The sequence below is a fragment of the Thermobia domestica genome, chromosome 18 (assembly GCF_964235325.1).
Source record: "Thermobia domestica chromosome 18, izTheDome1.hap1.1, whole genome shotgun sequence".
In the NCBI taxonomy this organism is placed as follows: Eukaryota; Metazoa; Arthropoda; class Insecta; order Zygentoma; family Lepismatidae; genus Thermobia; species Thermobia domestica.
Window position 1 is genome coordinate 101590862 of NC_137471.1, and position 23063 is coordinate 101613924.

Sequence of the window (23063 nt, forward strand, 5' to 3'; positions counted from 1 at the left end):
ATAGCCATTTCTCCACTCTAACAGTAAGTTGAATCTTGATTGTTTGAAGTGTTTTGCCCAATGAATATTGTATGGAGTGTTTTGCCCAATGGAGTGTTTTGCCCACCATATATCACTGACATTATAATTAATTGTGTGTGTAATGTACTTGCTTATTACATACTGCATGCAAGAAGAAAGAAAACACTGATCATAACATGATTTAAAAACTCAAACCGAAAGTAGGCTCAAATCTTGGAAACGGTGCGAGATATTGAAAAAGTAATCGACAAAATCTCCCCTTTATGGTATCTCTTGCCAATTTTTATCAAGACGACTTTCACTTGTGTCTGTAAAGGTACATGTACAGATGTGAGGAATAACAAGGAGATTCATGCTCATATGTGAATGATGCGCTGTGCAAAGTTTATACGTTTATCTCCAATCTTTTCAACTATGAGATGTCGAAAACCACAAGTGCTAGAAAGGTACCGTTTTCACTGGTCGATTGCAAATTTTGTGCAGATTGTCCAGTTCTAATTTAATATTAAAAGAAGCATGGCCGTTATTTCTTTATTAAAATTTTAGGGATACACTAGAAGTGTTGAAATTTTTAAAAAGTAAAGCATCATATCCTATGTGCTATACATTCCAACAACATATTTGTTTATAGGGGTTGCATGTCTCTCAAGCGTTTGTTTCATGCCCAAATGATAATGAAAAACGAAGGATAACCATTTCTCCAATCTAACATGAATCTTTATTGTTTCGAGTGTTTTGTCTAATAAACACCACATATCACTGGCTTTATAATTAATTGTGTGTAATGTATTTCCCTATAACGTACTAGGGTGGGTCGTTTTGCCACTTTTTTTTCGGAACGAAATGTGATACCTGGCAAAAGTGGCCCACTCACATGGATATTACAGGTATAGATTTTTTTTTTTTAAATCAGATAATATCTTCTGTGAGAACTATTGCCTCAAAGTTTCAAAATTTCACTGAAAATTACAAAAAATACCAAAATTGTTCATTATTTTTAGTTATATTAAAGTAAACATATATTTGGATTTATACATGCCAGATGCTATGAAAACTGACATTCAAGTCTCAAAATGCCAGTTATATGCTCCTGCAGTGAGATAGGGGTCCTCCTCTGGGGCCGGAAAAGGGGGCAAATTCAATACAATTAAGCGTTTCTACAACTATTTTCGTCCTTGCCTTTTCCTTCGACTGATGGTTCATAGTGATAGCAGAGCATTGTTATTTTTCACCATGACACTCCCACCCCTCCACCTCACAATACTGCAACGCCCTTCTCCAGTCCCGATCTATGTAACTCAGCGTCACTATCAAGAACGAGGCGGATACGCTTCAAACTGGGCACCATTTCTCAAGCGCCGTGTTTTGTTACTATTGCCTTCAGCTTATATGAATTGGTCGTTACAGATAATAGTTTGCTAACCACTATTTTCACAGAAAATTCTGTATTTCTTTTTTAAAAAGTCAATATTATTTATTATATCAAAAATTACTTCAGTGACAATGAAGCAGACCTTGAAGAGAAAGCAGAGAAAAGCTCTTCTGAGGAAGAGACCAAACTCAGAGACAGAACATCTAAACTGAAGCTAGATTTGACTGAAACTGCTATGATTGCTCAGAGATACAATGTAAGCGAAAGGGTTGCGGCACATATAACATCAGCTGTGCTTCAGGCAGCTTTAAAGGCTGGAATTATAACTTCTCAACAATATAGCGACATAACGCTGCTGTAATTGTGAACAGGAGCAAAATAAGGCGTGCGAAACTTAAAGTTGCTCGGAATTTGAAAGAAAGTTCTTGAAATGATGATCCCATTAAAAGCCTATACTTTGACGGTCAAAGGGAAGACACTAAAACACACGTAGGCATTGTTAGAGAAGAGCACTCATCACTTGTGGCTGAACCTAACTATCAATACGTTGGTGACGTGACCAGGCCCGTAGCCAAACCAAAAATTTAGGGGGCCCGGTAGAAGTTAGGGGGGGCGACCCAATCATATTATATTTCATCACCATATTATAGTTCATTTGCAAGCCTATCGTGAAACTTTTATTGGGGCCAGCCAAAGTTTAGAGGGGACCCGGCCCCCTAGCCCCCCGTGGATACCGGCCTGAACTTGACTTCATCCTCTGGCTCTGGCCTTGACGAGACCACGGCTATTTTCGAGTACATCATAAACCAAATCGAAGGTAGCTTTGATGAAGTTGAGGTTCTTGAGTGTGATGAAACAAACACTAACACTGGTTGGAAGGGAGATATTCGCCGAAAATTAAAGGAACTAACAGGCTATTTGTCTCTTGCATTTTAACGAAATGCCGTTCCGAGCTCTCTTCACGCATATTGACAGCGCTAATTCAAGCCCCTATTCTTACACAGGTCCCATAGGTTCAAAACTATCTTACTGTGAAAACTTCCAGTGGTGCCATTCAAACCAATAAAATGTGACTTACCTCATCATAGTCCAGGAGAGCTTAGAAAACTCATTAAAGACCTGAGATGCTTACTCAAGTCTTCCATTGCTAATGGTCCTCGTCACGTCTTTGAGACCATTCACAGGTCTAGATACTTACGAAGGTAATACCAGGCTGTAATCCATTCATCCATTCAGACGAATGCATTCCTCGCACTCCCAGAGAATGTTCTTCTCGCCATGATGACTGGTGGTCGACTTGCTGTCCGACAAGATGCATTACATAAGATTCTTAGTGCTCGAAAACACGAAGCAGAGAATCTTCTTAACACTATTAGATATAACATCATTCCTAGACTGAATTTTGAGGCGAAAGATTCACTGAACTGATCTTTTGGGCAAGCACTGATGTTTCAATAACTGTACCCCCAGTTCTAAGGACGGTATCAAACAAATAGCTCATGGACAAACTTTCACTTTCTGACAACTATGTGCCAGAATAGTCCTTCACCGTCTATCCATGCCACACGATGGCGGTAGAACGGATAGTGAAAATAGCTACTGAAGCAGCCTCTCGAGTATGTGGCGGTGATGCTAGAGACGGGATGATGAGGTGAACCTAACAGTGACGAAATGGATTACATCATCCGTCCCTATATATGGTTGGTTGGGTAGGGCTGGAGGAGAATCCCTTTGCAGCCACCTCCACGTGGTAGGCTCTGGGGCGCTTGGACAGGCTATATGCCCAGGTGAGCGAGGACCTGCACAACCGCTTAACTGTACTGAATTTGCCCCCTTTTCTGGCCCCAGAGGAGGTACCCCTATCCCCTCAAGGGCACATAACTGGCATTTTTGTACTTGAATGTCACTTTTCTAAGTAACTGACATGTATTTAACCAAAAATATGTTTACTTTAACGTAACTAAAATTCATGAAGAACTTTGGAATTTTTTCTTATTTTCAGTGAAATTTTGAAACTTTGAGGCAATAGTTCTCACAGAAGATATTATCCGATTTGAAAGAAAATCTATACCTATACTATCCATGTGGGTGGGCCACTTTTGCCAGGTATTACATTTCGTTCCGAAAAAAAAGTGGTAAAACGCTGCACCCTAATAACGTACTGCATGCAAGAAAAAAGAAAACATTAGTCATATATGAATTAGAAACTTCAGCCGGAGGTAGGTTCAAATCTTGCAAACGGTGCGAGATATTGAAAAAAATAATCCAAAAAAAATCTATCCTTGCCGATTTTTATCAAGACGTGTTTCACTTGTATCTGTAAACAGATGTGAGGAATGACAAGGAGATTCATACTCATATGTGAATGATGCGCTATGTAGAGAGCGAAGGTTATACTAGTCATATAATTAGTTTATAAAACTGTTGTATTATTTGTGATGAAGTTTTTGCTTGTGAGCATATATCCACGATCCTTATAAAGCAGGGCAGTTCTGTTTCACTATATAATTTTATGGCATTTCTAAAAAAAAAACTTGTCAGTCATTTTTTGTAGTAGTTTATAGTTTAACAAAGTCCTAGCTCTGGTTGTAATGTACACTCTAAGATCTATAAATATACATATTTGTTGCGTTATCATTGTTAAAGTTTTATTCGATCTCTGGTTATATTTGTTAAAATAGGGGTAAACTATGAATCAGATTAGAATGTTTCAAACCGAATTATGGTTAATTTCATTTGGAAAATTATCAGAAATAAATCCGTATAGTTAAAGACGCATACAAGAATTATATTGGGAGGGACATTGCTTTTAATGGGGCAAATTCAATGAGAATAAAATATATTGAAATTTGTAAAATTAAAATCCATTTCCTGGTCCAAACCTTTCTGTCTCTTCTATGTTTTCATATTATACTTTTCCTTAACAACACAATGTTTACAGCACCTGCACTTAAAGTCATGGCTTCAGATAGATCCATCTTGTTCAAGCAACTTGAGTAAACTGGAAAGCGACCGCGTGCTCAAACATCAGGCAGGAGGAAGAGCGAAAAATGACCGCTTCTTTTTCTTCTTCTTTTACGCGCTTATTTTTACGCTAGGTGTATGGGCGAACTTACGGACCGAAATTTACGACATCAATTTACGGACCGAAATTGCGCGCTGAAAAATACGCTAGTGTATGTTGGGCTTCAGACGGGACTGAAGTAAGGCTGCGATCAGCGTTGGGTAAGTTACTTGTAAAAATGTAACGCGTGACAAGTTACTTTACTTTCTCTTAAAATGTAACGCGTTAGTAACGCGTTACTTGCCTCAAAAAAGTAACTGTTACTTTACTTCGAAAGTAACGCGTTACTTTTAGGTCCGAAACTTTGAATATGTGGAAAAAATCTTATTACTTAGTTTTCCGTACTGCTATTACTACTGCTATTATTATTATTATTATTATTATTATTATTATTATTATTATTATTATTATTATTGCACGTTCTGAATCGATTTATGTAAATGCAAGGACAAATTTTTACTTGACAACTATATGAACATTTTAATGTAATGTAACATTGACTAAAATGCCATAGTGCGTTACTCGTACGGATGGGCACGAGTAAATTCGAGCAAGTTTTCTTTGAAACTCGATTCGACTAGAAACAGACATCTTTGAGCTCGACCCGAGAACTCGCCTTGAAAAATTTCTTCCAACTCGACTCGAATTCGGGTCGAGTTTCGAGTCGAGTCGAGTCAAATCTGGTGTGTAGTTTCGAGTACTCTCTTCAAGTATCTTACATAGATAATATAGTTATTATCAATGGTACTACTACTACTACTACTTCAACTTCTTCTTCTCGTATTATTATTATTATTATTATTATTATTATTATTATTATTATTATTATTATTATTATTATTATTATTATTATTATTATTATAACAAAACTGTGTATAAACATGAAAGATAGGCGGTTTATATATGAATAATAAAAACTAGTTGATTGCCAACCTCGGTAGTCGTGAAGTCAAGCGTAAAGGACATTGTTCACGAGCTTCTGAATTTGGGTTGAGGGTCTAGGTTGAGTATTCGGGCTCGAGCCAAACGTTGTTAAAAGTTATAGGGCACTGGCCAAATATCTTCAAAACTGCTCGGCCCGGGTTTAGAATTGTCAACGACTCGAGCAGATCGGCTCACAACTCATTCACTATCGACTCAAACCTAGAAGTGAGCTGAGCCAACAACTCACCCAACCGGGTTGGCTAGACCCCATCGCTCAGTTGAGTCGAACCGAGCAGATGGCTTATCCCAACCAAGCCAGCTCGAGCCATGGTTAACCCCAAGCGAGCCGGCTCGAGCCATCGGCTTAGTTAAGCCGAGCCGAGCTAAGCGTGTTATAAAAAAATCTCTTGTAGTCTCGCTATCGAGATGAGACGAGATGCGAACAGTGTCCCCTCTCGTGAGCAACAGTAAAAGTATTCCATATTACTGCTTAGCTTAAATTTCTCATGGCTTTCGCTTTCCAGTGTAATCAGGCCATGATTTCAAAACGAGTTAAAACGAGCGAGCCATTTATCAAACTCGACTCGACTCGAAACTCGACGCCAAAAACAGTGAATCGGCTCGGAACTCGACTCGAGAATATTACTTTTGACTCGACTCGAAACTCGATTTGGATTCGAGTCGAGTTTTAGCTTGACTCGTGCCCATCCCTATGCGTTAAAAAAAATTGTTGCTTATTATTATTCCGCTAAACTAATTATAATATTAATTCTGCAACTATAATAACAATGTTGCTATGTAAAATTAAAAATACAGAATATAGAGAAACATTACACTACAACTGACGAAATGAGAACACAAGAACTGAGGGTGAATCAAAATTGCCAATAACTCTAAAATCGATACATGTTTTTAAAGCTAGTTGTTCCAAACTCTATAATCAACGGGACTTTAGGATATGCAAACTGATCTAAAAGAACCCTAATATTACATACCATCAACATTACATCAATAAAGTAGGCCTGCTCATCAGAACACAGTTTATTCATATTAAACCCTTACTGAATGTCGTTCATTATGGCACCCTAATTGTTGATAAATATTTCCCGCCGGGGCACCACTTTACTTTTATATTCTGTTCATTAGTAGTGTACTTACGATTTTGTTTCGGTGGGGCTTTGCCTGAAAATGTGAAAATTTTGCAAGATATTTTATATACTTTACTATAGTAAGTAAGATTTCGGGGGGGGGGTTAAGCCCGGAAGCCCCACCCCTAAATACGCCACTGCTGTACACCATCATCTTCAGCTTTTTAGAACAAGTATTCTTTCAAATGTTCGAACGATAAAATATTTTCGTTCTCCATCTTTATAAAAATAACACCATTCAAAATAAAATAGACTACCAGTACCATTGCACTCGTAGTTCACTCACTGAATGTATTGATTTGGAGCTGTCAAAATCTAAGACAAAATCTTCCAGGTGCTTGCAATCAGTACACGTGATTTCCCTGAGGCTGTCCTCATCTTCCTAAAGCAGCAAGTGGCACTATATTTTGTTATGTAAATAAACAAATCAAATTTTATCTATGAATGTATTTGCAAGCCTCCCAACGTAAAGTTCGTAAGGGGAAACGGGAAAATGCACATCGAGATTTCCCGTTCCGCCTTACATTAAGATGAAAAGTGATAAATGGTTTTACATGCAAATTTCATTGCTAGAGGTCATAAGGCGAAACGAGAAAAGGCGAACAGTGCAGGGATTGTTGGGCACTGACATCGTTCATGCTCCATTGTTCCACTCTGAGAAATTCACTTACAGGAAAGAAACATCTGTTTCCGAAAAAAAATATTACATATATTGTAGTTACTCATCCGAAATGGAACGCGAAAAAGTAACGCAAACTAGGTACGTTACTTAAAAATTTGTAACGCGTTACCGTTACAGTTACTTTGGGAAAAATGTAACGCGTTGCTAGGAAACGTTTCGTAAAAAGTAACGCGTTACAAGTAACGTGTTACTTGCGTTACGTTACTTCCCAAGACTGGCTGCGATTCACGATCTAAAATTCACGACCTTAAGGATCGTGTGAGAAGTCAGGTTGAAATTTTCTGCTGTCCTTATTTGGATCCTGACTTGGAAGAAATAGAAGCAGTTTCTATTTTCTTCTGGACTTGCATACAACTACGAATCAGAAAAGAGTAGCGCCTGACGACATTCAACTTTATTTCTCGCTGTAATTTCAAAATAATACTGCCTGGACAAGAGAAGCATCAATAGTATTAATAGAGTCATACGAAAAATATGATTTTTGTAGCACTATTTATATTATTTAAAAAATCCAAGAATAAAGACCTTAGAGGAGGTATGCAGTGAAGGTATCCGTGTTCGTGGACTGTATTATTTTGAACACAAAGTTCGTTGCACAATATACTATTTATTATATTGTAAACACACAACTAAATACAATAATTGCTATGCATAAGCAACTACACACTATGCAGTCACACACGCCACGTTGACACTTATAAAAAACTATCAATCATCCCGCGTTGCCAGATACAAAACAAAAGAATAATGAAATGCGGCCGAACATACCGCCCACCTTGAAATATCATTCCAACAGTACATATTATTCTACACATTAAATGGAATAGGAGAAATTTTTACAATTGGTCGTTTAAAGACACCTTTGCTAGTTTTAACAGTAACAGTTCTAACAATATTATCTACACCAGGATGAACAGCAACTACTCTTGCTAAATTCCAATGTTGAGGAGATGTCTTATCTTCTTTCACTAATAATAAATCATTGACTTTGATATTAGCATGTTTACATCACCACTTTGGCCTTTGTTGCAGCCGAGACAAATATTCTGTTTGCCAACGGTTCCAAAAATGTTGGACCAATCTTTGAGTTAATTGCCAGCGTGACAAATGATTGATTTTTAATTCACACAAATTTGGATCAGGTATTGATACTAGTGCATCGTGAATTAAGAAATGACCAGGAGTTAACACCTGATAGTCATTAGGATCAGAAGATAGAGCAGTTAATGGTCTAGAATTTAAACATGCTTCAATCTGACACAAAACGGTATACATTTCTTCAAATGTGAGTATAGTGTTACCAACTACACATCTCAAGTGGTACTTGACAGACTTTACACCAGCTTCTCATATGCCTCCAAAGTGAGGTGAGGATGGTGGATTAAAATGCCAATTTATAGATTGCATACTGAGGTAATTACATACAGACTGTTTTGAATCACCATTCGTTACAAGTTTCAGTAAGGATTTTAATTCTCTGTTTGCACCTATGAAATTTGAACCACAACCACTGTAAATATCAGTAGGTTTTCCCCTTCTAGCTATAAAACGTTTCAAAGCTGCAATAAATGACTCTGTTGAAGCATCACTTACCAATTCTAAATGGATTGCTTTGACACTGAAACAAATGAAGAGTGCTACGTAACCTTTGAACAATTTTGAATTTCGACTTTTCATATTTTTAAACATTAGTGGACCAGCATAATCTAAACCGCAATGCAAAAATGGACGAGTTGGTGTTACTCTACCAACAGGAAGTTGACCCATTAACTGAGAGGCTGTTACGCTTGACTGTTTGTGACATATTACACAACTTTTTACAATTTTACTTACAAAGTCACGGCCACCAGTAATCCAAAACTTTTGTTGCAAAACAGATAAAAGTAACTGTGAACCTGCATGAAGATGCTTTATATGTTCAGATTTTACAAGAAGTTCTGTAATTCTAGCATGTTTTGGAAGATATGATAGGATATTTAAAATCATATGTTACACTAGCATTTTGCAAGCGTCCTCCAACTCTCATGACATCATTTTCATCAAGAAATGGATTTAAACACAATAGTTTGCTATTATAAGGCAGAGGTTTTTTCATACGTAAGTACTTTATCTCAAGTGGATATTCAGATTCTTGAGCTTGTTTTATCCAATGCATTAATGCATTTGACAACTTCTTCGTAGTTAATGGTCCACTACATTTTAACTCCTGTTTACTTTTACCATTCCTAATAAATCTTTTACACCAAGCAGTAACACGAACTAACCTAGATTATGAAAATTTATCTACTATTGTACAGTCAGCCTTGATGTGCATGTTAACAGTTGAAGACTTTTGCTCACATTGGACATAATCTAGATTTTTGCAATTAATATTTACAATAGGTAACTCTGATTCCATCAACCACTTTGGCCCATTCCACCATAGTGAATAAGACTCTAATTGTGACGGATTCAAACCACGAGAACTACAATCAGCTGGGTTGTCTTTGCTCAATGTGTGCGTCCATTTAATAAAAATTGCTGATACTCAGATACTCGGTTAGCCAGAAATGTTTTCCATTTACTAGGACATGAAGAAAGCCATGCTAACACAATAGTAGAATCTGTGTAACAGACAACCTGTTCAAACTTGATTAACATTGCCTTAATGACCGTATTGACTAATCTACATAACAATACTGCAGCACACAATTCTAACCTAGGTATTGATATTTGCTTTATAGGGGCAACTTTGGTCTTTGCAGCAATCAGGTATACTTGCACATTTCCAGATGTATCTATACAACGTACATATGCTACTGCAGCATACGCCTTTTCACTAGCATCTGAGAACCCAATTAGATCATATTTCACAATATTTTTAGAAGAAATACACCTTTTGATCTTAATCTGTCTCAACAATGGCAATTCTTAACAATATACTTCCCACGAGCGAGCAATATCATTCAGAAGTACGTCATCCCATTCAATTTTTAATTTCCGTAATGATTGTAGCAACATTTTTGCAACAATGGATACTGGAGATAACCATCCAAGCGGATCATACAATTTTCCAATATCAGATAGTAACATTCGTTTTGTCATTACTGACTTATAAGTGGGAACAACAATAGAAAATGAAAATGAATCACTTGATGGATTTCACTGTATACCTAAAGCTTTTACATTCTCATCTTCATTAAAACAAATTAACGACTGAGTTTCTCTTAAATGAGAAGGTATACTATTTAGCACATTCATGTCGTTGGTAGACCATTTTCTTAATTCGAAACCACCTTTGTGTAATAATGCTGTTAATTCTGAGTACAATACCATTGCTTCACTACTATCAGCTGCACCTGAAACTAAATTATCAACAAAGAAATCATTCATGACTAATTCTGCGGCTCTGGAATAACAATCTACAGCTAACTGTTGCAAACACATTACAGCCAGATATGGAGCCGAACTTGTTCCATAAGTAATAGTTAACAATCTAAAATCACTAATATGTTGGTCAATTGTTTCTCTCCACACTATTCTCTGGTAATCAGAATCAATTTGATCTACCTTAACTTGTCTGTACATTTTTGCTACATCAGCACACAATGCAATTGGATGAGTTCTGAACCTTAATATTAATGGGATAATATCATCTTGTAATTTTGGACCTATCATTAAGTTGTCATTGAGAGATACTCCACTGCTAGTTTTAGCACTACCATCAAATACAACCCGCAATTTAGTGGTAGAACTACTTTCATTTAAGACACAATGATGCGGCAGATAATAAGATTCAGATACAAGCTTATCAAGTTCTACATCAGGAATTTTTTCCATGTGACCTAAGTCTAAGTACTCCTTCATGAAATCACAATATTGTTTACATAAATCAGGATCTTTCTGTAACTTACGTTCTATCTGGCATAATCGCTTTACTGCTGTGTCCCGTGATACCCCTAGAGGCTCAACATTTTCTTTAAAAGGCAATTTTACAATATATTTGCCATCAACATCACGTTTGTAAGTTTTAGCAAAATACTGCTCACATGTTTGCTCTTCAACGGATAAATGTTGTACAGTTGGCAACTCTTCTACTTCCCAGAATCTTTGCAATGTTTTATTGAGATCAACAGAAACAAAATATGACTGAACATTTGATGTGTTATTCGTTAAGTTAATCTGACCACACAATACCCAACCTAACACCGTTTCAATGGCAGACGGAGCTCCATTCGTACCTACGTGTCTCCCACTGAGCAACAATAATGGGGAAACATCAGCACCTAACAACACATCAATAGGGCCGCTTTTATTAAACTGTGGATCTGCTAAGTTTACTTGTTTCACAAATTCCCAATTACCTATATTTTGAATAGTTACTCTGGGTAAGTTGCTTGTGATTCTTACGACTACTATTGCTTCAGTATGTATATTATCATTACTGTACAATGACTGAAAACACAAACCAACTATTGCATGAGAATTTCCAACGTTAGAACCAGTAACACCTGATATGCTCATGTTTATTTTCTCTTTGTTTATACGTAATTTCTGGACGCAACGTTCAGTTACAAACGACAATTCACTGCCACAATCGATAAGAGCACGAAACTGTATCAACTTATTTGCATTATCTTTGATATTTATGACAGCGGTGGACAACAACACCTGACGAATTAGTTTTTGATTTATAGAATGAGAACAATTTACATGATCTACTTCATCCTTTTCTTCAAAATGCAATAAAGTATGATGTTCTTTGTTGCAAGTGTGGCAACCCTGCTTCACATTACACTTATTTACGGAACAATTTAAGGTCAAACAATTGAAACAAAGCGAATTCTTTTTCACAAAACTATGCCTATCATTCACTGACATTTATGAACTTTTGACACTTGTATAGCTTGTGGTTATTTTTATACATGATACACGACACAATTGGACTTGAATGATGCACTAACGTGTTGCCTTTTTGTTTGTTTTTAAAGCAGACGTGTCTGCCGGTGACCTTGCACTAACTGCAGCTAATGCTTTGGCACGTTGTAATATGAACTCTTTCAGCTGGTCGAAAGTTGGTTGTTCGTTTTTCTTCAATGAAAGCTCCCATTGTTTTCTGGTGTTCTTATCTAGCTTCTCACCCACATGGTAAATTAAAATCACATCCCAATGTTCCACTGGAAGGCCCAAGGATTTAAGTTCACACACACACTGAACACTATTGTCAACCAATCTTCGTAACTCACCTGATGACTCATTCTTCACAGCTGGTTGAGTAATGAACTTGCTCAAAATATGATTTGCTAGCTCTCTTACATCTTCATATCTTGATTTAAGGAACTCCCATGCTACTTTATAGTTATCATCACATATTGAAATAGACTGCAACAATACAGCAGGCTCCCCTGATACAGCCGTCTTCAAATACTGCAACTTTTGAGCATTTCCTAACCGATTGTTATTATGAACACCAGCAACAAATAAGTCACGAAACGATAGTCAATCCTGCACTCTACCACAAAACGTAGGAAGTTCTAAGTCTGGCAACTTCACATCTGTGTAGTGTTTATTATATGTATTCACCTGTTCAGTGTTAGGTGACTGCATATTGTACAAAATTTCTAAGACTGAGTCCAACTTATTTTGCACTTCATTAAATTCTCCGTCATATGTTTCAAACTCACTTCACCACCCACAGAAATGAACTTTGTAATGAGCTCTGTGCAATCGCCATGTAATTGCGTAGCACGTTCAGTGTACAGCTTGGTACTGAAGTTAGGCTTGTCTTTATTCTCGTTCACTTTATGTGTCAACCTTGTTATTTCACGTTTAAGTACAGTTTTCTTACCTATGAGCTCTTCCATTGTTATAATTCTGCACCACTTTGACAATGCACTACAAATGAAGATACTGCGCCACAAGTTTGCAAACCACACACATGCACAACTGGAACAAAATCCGGCCCGGAGGACCATTTTAATGTTCGTGGGCTGTATTATTTTGAACACAAAGTTCGTTGCACAATATACTATTTATTATATTGTAAACACACAACTAAATACATTAATTGCTAAGCATAAGCAACTACACACTATGCAGTCACACACGCCACGTTGACACTTATAAAAAACTATCAATCATCCCGCGTTGCCAGATACAAAACAAAAGAATAATGAAATGCGGCCGAACAATCCGCCCGAACACTACAGGTGTGAACAAATGCAATTACATCTTTTAAAAAATAAAAATAGGTGATTTAAGTATATTGTTCAATTTGTATATCAAAAAGAAAAAAGAAAGAAAAAGTAACGTGTTAAAAAGCGTACAGGTTTACTTTTGGCGCACCACTCGAAATAATTGTTCAAAAATTAGAATTATTTCACTAATTACCTTCTTATTGTTTTCTAAATGATTTATGCTGGTTGACATAAATATATCCACATGGCATAGTTAAAATTCAAAGGAGTATCATAAGCAATTGTTGAAAAATTATAGTTCTTTTACGATTTGCGTATAAATACAGTGTCCGGATGCATGCATAAAAACTACAGCCCAAATACACAAAACAACCTGTGCTAGGTCGCCACGAATGCTATCTAACCGACTCATAGCAGAGCGAAGCTGTAGGGCCCAAGAGTTAGCGAGAGGGTGCGTCTGAAGGGAACAGGCGCGTCAGGGAAGGTGGCTATCTGCGTAAGCGAGGATAGAGAAAACGAGTGGATTTGGACAATGATACGTGTTTCAACAGCATTTCTCATGGTTTCATTCTAGTAGCGTTCCACTTGTAAACAAAATAAAACTTTTGTAATCTGTGCAGAAATTCACCGCCGGTGGAAAATAGTGTCTATACAGGCATCTTTTTTATCAAGTCACTTATTTTATCCGTCGTAATACACTTGTAATAATTTTAGACTAATAATCCTACATTTGTAAACATAAAATTCAGATGTAAGTTTTAATCAGCAGCCAAAAACAGAAACAATGAGAGTTAATTGTCATCAGTGTTATGTGGCTTTCGTGAAATTTTAGGGAACAGGTCTACAATGCTGGTACAATACAAAAATTTCGGGTGCAGTGCATGAGTTGAGTTCCCGGCGGGTATAAATTTACTTTATGGGCTATGTGGGCCTTTTTTGTGGGTACTGAGCTGAGTGGATGCACTCAGTACCTATACTAGAAAATTACTCTTTCTTCTTTATTTTAGCTTTCCGCGCCTGATAACTGCCCTTATTTACATATTTGGACAAGTCATTTGATTTTCAGTTCTACAATCTGATGGATCCAAGGATCTACAGACCATTTTTCAGCTGATACAGACTTTCCTATGTTCGTATCTTCGCTGCTGAATTTTCGGAGTTACTAATTTCAATAGCGTATGGAATTCTGAATAATCCATTCTGTAGTTTATATATAGGAACGAGGATCTGTAAGTAGTTCATTATTCACTATTGAAAATACGGTGCTTTCCTGTGCATTATTGCGGCGAAGAATTCACTCCCTGGTCCACCAGCTCCTTTTTACTCTTCCTGTCTCTCTCTCGTTTTCTTGGGGGAGGAGAGGGCGGATTTTGTGTCAGCAACAGAGCAGATATCGCTGCTATGGCTATTTCATCCTCTTCGAATGAACTCATATTGTGAAATAGAAAAACAATAATATTTACAATTGGGACAGTTGATTGCCCTGTGCGTAACACGTTTTTCGTCTGTTTCAATGCAGCAATCACGAGAGGTTTTGCTGGTTAAACCTACCTAGTTTTAAGGATCATCTGAGACCCCTACGTCACCTCAGGATAAAATAAATTGCATGGAAATTTGAGTTAAGCGACACTGTTAAGTTGTAGCCTGGGTTGAGGCCTTAGTTCAGATCCGTGTGAGACGGGCTTAAGTCTCTGGCTGCTTCCTCCTCTATTTTTACCTTCTACAGCCGCCACTGTCTTATTCATTTTCTTTATTATAGCAAACTGTTTAATTAATTTAACTGCTATTTTAATTTAATTTAGCTGATTAAAGGTATACTCAGTTTCATAGATTACGACAGGAAGAATGAAAGAAAAAGCATGTAGCTAGAAAAGATTTCTACATTTTGCCTTTCGCAAAAATTTCACAACATACGTTATGTTTGCTAGGCCGTTTCTTTCGCCTCGTAGTACTTACTACGCCTATATTAACACTCCCAATGTGTAATATTAGAACGCAACCTTTGTCTATTATAAGTAGGAGATCAAACATGAAACTCTCTCCTTGTTGATATTAGTAATAGAGAAAAAGAAATGCCTCTTTTCAACAAACTCAAAGGGGCAACAGCTAGTATTACCAACAAGTTGATACAAAAAGTCGCTAAATGGAAGATGAAATGACTCCAATTTTGAGTAAAAAGATGCTTAAAAAATTATTCGTGGGATCACGTCTCTCTTATATATATATCAAATGGCGGATCCAAGGAGGGTATAACCCCCCTTCACGCTCAGGTATACATTGGATAAAATGGGCTTCAATCCTGCTTTACACTGGATAAAGCGACAAATTATGGTTTAGCCTTTCCCTTGATCATATCTTGGATTCTGCCACTGTATCTATATCTATATCTATCTATCTATCTATCTATCTATCTATCTATCTATCTATCTATCTATCTATATATATATATATATATATATATATATATATATATATATATATATATATATATATATATATATATATAAAGGTAAATGAAAGAAACATACGTAATAGTGATGAGCGCAAGAGTCTTGGTCTTGCAGTTTTTGCAAGAGTCTTGCATGCAAGACCAAAACCAAGACCAAGGGGTGCAAGACCAAGACCAAGACCAAGACCAAGACTCTTGCACAAGTACCGACACTACTTGATTTTTTTTTTTTTTTTTTTGTATAGAATGTAAAAAAGAAGGGGATGGATTTCTAGGCTTCAGTAAAAATGCTGCTTGAGTGAATGTGTTCCCAGTAGTTTATGCAATCCGTGTGAGTCGATCTGCCCCTGTGGCATATAGCTACAGTATGCAGTTTTCTGAATTGGTTGTTCGCGTTTTCTGTAGATATTGCTCGTTTCCAAGCCACACAGGTGTCATCTAGCGCCATGTGAACTTTTTTGGTAGACAAACACTGTGTGCGTGGATTTTCTCGGTGTTTTTCTGTTTCCTCCTACTTTCTTCATTCCACAATTTCAGTCATTTCTCATCATTACCGTCTCCCTTAGCCTTAATGCATAATCTTGGGACGTTAAACTAGATACTTCATTTCATTTCAAAGCATATTAGTAGTTTTTTTTTTTTTTTTTCCAAAACTAAAGAGACATGTAGCATTGAACATCGGTAATAGCGTAAACCATAGGTATCGACTATATGGGTATGGCCTTGGCTCCGAGACTCAAGCATCTGTTGGAAATTTTTAATGTGTGCTCAAAAGTTAATATCGAAATAACATTTTCATGACATTGACAAAAACTTAGTGCATGTGACCGCAAGTTTGATTTTATGGACGGATGATTGTACGTTGAATAATTGTTTATTAATATAACTTTTAGCCTCCTTAGGTATACGGCACATCGAGGATTGAGAGATACAATATTATAATACAACAATAAATCTATATTATAAAATTGAAAGTGACTATTTTTGTGACTTCTAATCTCTTGAACCAGCCGACCGATCAAATTTTCTCGATCAAATTTTCAACATAGATGAGGTTTGGGCCTGGGAGTGTTTTCGTCATTTCACTTTGACGGTAAAACATAGGGGAGGGGAGAAGGGGAGTTATAAAATAATAAATAAAACTTAGTAACTCTTGGACCAAACGACCAATCTCGATCAATTTTTAACACAGATGAGGTTCAAACCTGGAATGTCATCTGTCAGTTCAGTTTGACGGAACAACGTAGGAGAGGAGGAGGAGGGGGAGATGTACAAAAATTGCTATAAATAAAAATAAAAGTGACTAAGTTTGTGACTTAATAACTCTTGAACCTATCTCAATCAAATTTTCAACATAGTTGAGGTTCGGACTTGTGATGTTTTTTTATCAAATCACTTTGACGGTAGAACTTAGGGGAGGGGAAGGTGATGGAAAATGAACAAAAATAAATAAAATTTAATAAATCTTGAACCACCCGACCAAACTCAATCTCATTTTCAACATAGGATCGGACCTGAGATGGGTTCTGTCATATCATTTTGACGGTGCAGTTTAGGGGAGGAGGAGGGGAAGATATTTAAAAATAATCGAAAATGACCGATATTAAAATGGAATCTATAGGTTTGGGGTCGCTGAGCTAAACAGTGACATTTCCGATGCTGTATGAATTCAAATTCAGCCCCGTTGCTTGGCGGAGGGAAGGGAAGAGATATAGAAATGATCGAAAATGACGAATACTAGTGTCGAATCCATAGTTTTCGGCGCCGCTAAGGTGAACAGTGATACTTCCTATTCTGTTTAAATACAAATTCAGCACTTCAACTTGGGGAGGAAGGAGATATATAAAAATTATCGAAAATGACTATTATCAATGTCCAACTCATGGTTTTGGAGGTCATTGGGATGAACAATGACACTTCCGATGCCGTGCCTCGCAACATGGGAGAGGAGGAGATATTAATTGAGAATGACCGATATTAGTGCCGAATCCATAGTTTTCGGGGTCTCTAAGATGAGCAGTGACACTTCTAATGCCGTTTAAATCCAAATTCACCCCCGCAACTTGGGGAGAAGGAGAAGAGAGAAATATAAAAATAATCGAAAATGATTGATATCAGAGAGAGCTTTACTAATAGTAAAAAGTGACTGACTAACGAAATATATACTTTTTTTTTTTTTAGTTTAACCCAACGAAGCGGGTAATTGATATTAGTAATCTATATTCACAAGTTAGACTTCAAATAACGGAGTTTGATACCCTTATTTTGTATTTCTAATACAGGTCGAAAGTATTAATATAAATTGAGCTTATACTAGACATAGACAGTTGAGTCATTTTCAGTTTTCACTCAAATTATTCTAAAATATTAAGAGGTTTGATTATAATAATTATTATTTTAATTTTCTCTCCCTTTTTTGGTCAATATTGTTAAATATATCATCATCATCATCATCATCATCATAGCTATTCTGCCATTATTGACAGGTTACTTGCTGCAACTGAAAAGGTTCGACATTCGGTGGTCCTCAGCTAGTCTCTTCGTCTTGACGTAATAATTTTCTGTTTTAATACCTTTCTTCAACTAGTCTCCTTCGCTCCCTCCTCTCTTTCCTTCCACAATACCCTCTAGCACGTCCCTCATAATACAGTTCCTTCTCAATCAATATCCTAACCAGTTCCTCTTCCTCCTCTTAACAATATCTAAAATTCTTCTTTTTTCCCATACTGCTAATATTTCTAACACTTTCTCATTCGTCTTACGTTCAACACAGCTGTCCTTTTTTTTTTTTTTTTTTTTTTTTTTTTTAGATGCCCACATTTCGAAAGCCTGCAATTTTTTAAATCGCTTTTGCGTAATGTCCATGTTTATGCCCCATAGAGTACATATTGGAATCAGTAAAACAAAATCTCAATATTTAACTGGAAGCTTGTTTAATACAAGGATTAGCTAATCGTGGTTGAAAATAAAAATTTGACGCCCTTAGAGTGTAAAAATAATTTTGCAATTCATGGTATTTCAATAATCTATGCCGTCTTGATTTTCTTTCATGCGTCTCAGGCGTAGCCTTCCCAGTTTGAGAACCAGTAGAGTGTTGGATCTGTTAAAAAATATAAACATATTACTAATCGTTGTGATTTAGGCATATCTTATAAATAGTGAAGAGTGGGCACCCATTAAAAAAATAAAGGTCGTCACCTATGTTGTACACTATCATCATACATACACGAAGTTAAACTATATTACATTTAGAAATATACATTGTATTTCCGTTACTATTGGCGCATTGTAGAGTTTATTATCCCTTATATCCATAGTAAAATTCACCTATGAAAAGCTTGAGATTTCTTAAATGCAAGACTTGCAAGACTCTTGCATGCAACCCGGTCTTGGTCTTGGTCTTGCATTTGCTCATCACTAATACGTAACTAGCAATAAATTTTAATACAATATATAGTTTTTTACTTTATGATCAATTTCGCTTCAACGAAATCAAAAATGAATTTTTTTTTTTTAGAAAAACAAGCAAAAGTAAAAGTTTACGAAGAAAAAAATCTACATCCACTTCACTTTTAGTTAGTTTCTACAGATAATCAGTGTACGAACCAAGCAAAGGTATTTTGCTATGCACATATATTAAAATTAGAAGGTTCTATAACTGAATATATATTATTTATTAATAACTGGATCAAACAATAATTATAACTGTAGGAACACATTAAATTCAAACTATGGAAGCGGTCGGTATTGTCTACTAAAACACTGTAGGCACGACGACGACTACACGTTCACATCACGGGACGCGCACATACAAAAGCAACTGGTCTAACGGCTCTTTTTAAAAACACACTTGTCCGCCCAAAAGAAAGAAATTCCGAGGATTGGCAAAAGTGAACCCCGGAGCCCTCTGCAGGAGGGAAAAATTACTATTTAAAGACCAGATTTTCAAGGAAGGGCGATCGGCCCGAACAATCAGCTTGCTATCGGTAATATATTATTTGTGTCTCTAAACGGAAGCTCTGCAAACTAAAAGTTATTAAAGGTTCGAGTTCGTCCTCGTTAGAGGGCAAGAGATAAAATCAATCGAAGCAGTCATCACTTACGCTGATTCAAATAAACAAGAGGAAAATAAACATATATCTGAAGTTATTCGAGCTAATAGTACTTGATTACAGGGCAATCGCCAAACTATCATTCAAAATTCACCAAAAAGTCGTTAATCGGAAAAATTATCTTTCGTCGCCATACTTGAAGTCGAATTGCATTGAAGTCGATTTAGCGACTTTTTGCCCAAATTGGCAACACTTGCAACAGCGGTTCGATGTTGCCGACTGTTTGTGGTTTCTGACACTAAGTTTGCAATGATTTATTCATAGTTGAATCAAACTATGGAAAAAGGTCCCAGTCAACAATTTTGTTGTTGCTTATGAGGTTTTTGTAAAGTGTGTGTCAGTTACTTTACGAAACAAAGAGAAAAGATACAGTACTGTACTTCTTAACCAAGCACACTATTCAATCTAACAATGGAAAGTACTCGGTGCGATGTAAATATACACCATATTACAGTAAATCCAACATTAAAACGAGAACTTTTAAAAAGAATTTCTGCTCCAGATTTTGTACGTTTCTTCCAAAGATCGTTAAATCGAGATCCGTGAAACTGAGCTATAAGTATGTCGTATTGAGCACTATAAAAGAAAAACAACAGAAAGTAGGGCTATATTTCAGGAAATTTCTGCTTGTATTGTAATTTCCTTAGAATAATAGTTCCTACTTCACTGTCTTCAAAATGAATAAAGCTTGCGAATTATACATTCACACCTCATGTATGCAAAATTCAGGAAAATTTGAGAAATGTACTGCTTAGCAATTCAGACGCACCTAGCGGAGACTCAGAGTCACATAGAGGAGGGTTACCAAAGAGCACGCACGCCCTAAGAGCGCGCAGTGCCAATTACGCTGAACTGGTAACACACAGAATTGTTATTGCTACGCTGTTTGATGCGTCTTTGTGTAAGTGTTGATACGAAGAAAAGGGAAGTTAACGGATCGCTGCAAACAGAAAATAAAGCTAAAAATAACTTTTTTGAACTCTTTATGTAATATTTTAATACTCTTAGTTAAGAAATTATTCTGATATAGCAGCTAACTACAGTACCCTTGTTGCATGGTAGGAAACATGAATGCAGATAGAATTGTTTACCATGGCTTTGTTTCGGGGGTCTTGCATGTGTAGCCACATGGATGAATTTTACTCGAGTTGACTGCTGTTTCCCAAAGAGTGCGGGTTAATGAGTTACCAAAGAATGCGCACGTACTCTTTGGGAGAATTTCTTTGATAGTGTGTGTGGATAGTGGCATTCATATTACAGACTGTGGTTATTCTCATCAGTTACTCTCGGAGTGTAATATGATGTTTGAATGGATTGTAGAATTATTTGTAATTGTTTGTCTTCGATTCAAGCACCAACTGTAAATCATATATAAGGAATATTTTAAATTCACAAAATTTCTTAAATTACAATGATGATGTGGTGTTCTGCCCGAAGGTAGGCCTTTGGTCCATGGTAGTTTGCCATTGCCTTTCATGGTATGATGATAGGTATGGCGTCCTAAGAAGTGAGGAAATGATCAAAATAAAGATTCTGGAAGTGTTCTGGAGGAAGATGCTGAGTGAAATATGGCTTCGATTACGATTGTAATGAAACCACGAACTAAGAATTAAAAAAGACATACACTAAAGGTGTTGTTCAGGATTTTTTTCCAGTTGGTGGAATAATGTAAGAAACCACGAACTAAGAATTTAAAAAATCATCATTAATTTTACTCATGAAAATCATAATTTGTGGGTGAAACTAAACGAAGATTTTTTAATGTTTTAAATTTTATGTACGTTCATAATATATTCTTTAAAACCACATGGACGTGTAATCAAGAAATTGTTGGAAGCAAAAGCAAAATAGTTTAGAATCGCCTGTATACGAACAATTGGAAGCAAACCTTAGGGTTAATTAAAGTTTACGAAGGGGTTTAGGTTTCAAGTATGATAGGTGTTAAGTGCGCCCTCTTAGGGACCGCAAAACGCACTCTTTGGGACACTGGTCCTTAAGAGTACGCATTTGAGTTTTTTAACTTTTTAACGTATATCTCCATTTCTACATCTAGTAGTAAACTTTTCTATTTCTTACAATGTAGCCTAAACTTCAATTAAAATTTTGTACAATTTATATAATTTTTGCTTCATTACTTTCGGAGCTATTTGAAAATGAATATTAAGTGCGTGCTCTTTGGTAACCTTCCTCTACCTGCACCAAAGGTATCCAAAACGTATTTCATGTCCCAGTCTATATTTTTATCAACTTCCGTTGTTGTAGCTACTATTGGTATACATGAAAATAAAATATATTTCAAATTTTGAAAAATAAGAAAAGAAACATAATCTTAGAAAAAGTTTGCTCGTACAATAATATCTTAGGTTCATGATTTGTATATGATTTTCTTTCAAACAAGCAAGTTTCAAATAATGCCACAAGCACGTGTCATGATCCAGAACTTCGGGAGAAAGTCGGGAAAATTTTTAGTTAAAAGGATACATTTATAAGTTAGGTGCCCCTATCGAAGGTCCAATGTATATAACATGTGCGTACTTAATTTGAATTTTGATAGGCAAATTACCTATCAAAAAATTTGCATATCAAAATGGAAATTATATATTATTTATAACCTAATATATTAATATTACGTCAGCTAAGAATGTTATTCATGTAAATTAGAGTATTAAAGCCAACATTATTCATATTATAAGGGCAAAACATATCAGTTTCATTGGGAAGATATTGGGAGGATTCGCAAACGCAACGGATTTTTTTCTTTCAAAGTTTCAAAATCATTTTCCAGCTCCTATCCAAACTCTTAGCCTCCAGCGAAATACTCCAGGACAGGAGAGAGGGGAGTACAACTGTTTCCATCTAAACATGACACTCAGAACCACAGATGGTATTATTTTAAAGCTACCTATGATAGGAAAATGCTACTACCTCAACTCCGAGGTGGTTAACTACAAGTTAGATATACTTTAATACAGCGCCGAGTAGACGAGAACATTTCTTTTGTATTCTAGTAACATTCTTGTGTTATTTTTCTGGGAACAATAACTTGTGACTTTTGATGTTGATGACGTTTTTTCGCACCTTCTTCGTCTCGCTTCGCTACCTCTCTGGACGGACC

At 36.3% G+C, this 23063-nt stretch overlaps 1 protein-coding gene across 1 annotated transcript; it reads right to left on the reverse strand.

Annotated features, from left to right (window-relative positions):
• Positions 1-10352: 10352 nt before the first annotated feature.
• LOC145675192 (uncharacterized) lies at positions 10353-12071 on the reverse strand. The gene has a single exon (XM_081745563.1). The coding sequence runs from the start codon at positions 12069-12071 to the stop codon at positions 10353-10355; it is 1719 nt and encodes a 572-aa protein (XP_081601689.1).
• Between the last annotated feature and the right edge of the window lie 10992 nt (positions 12072-23063).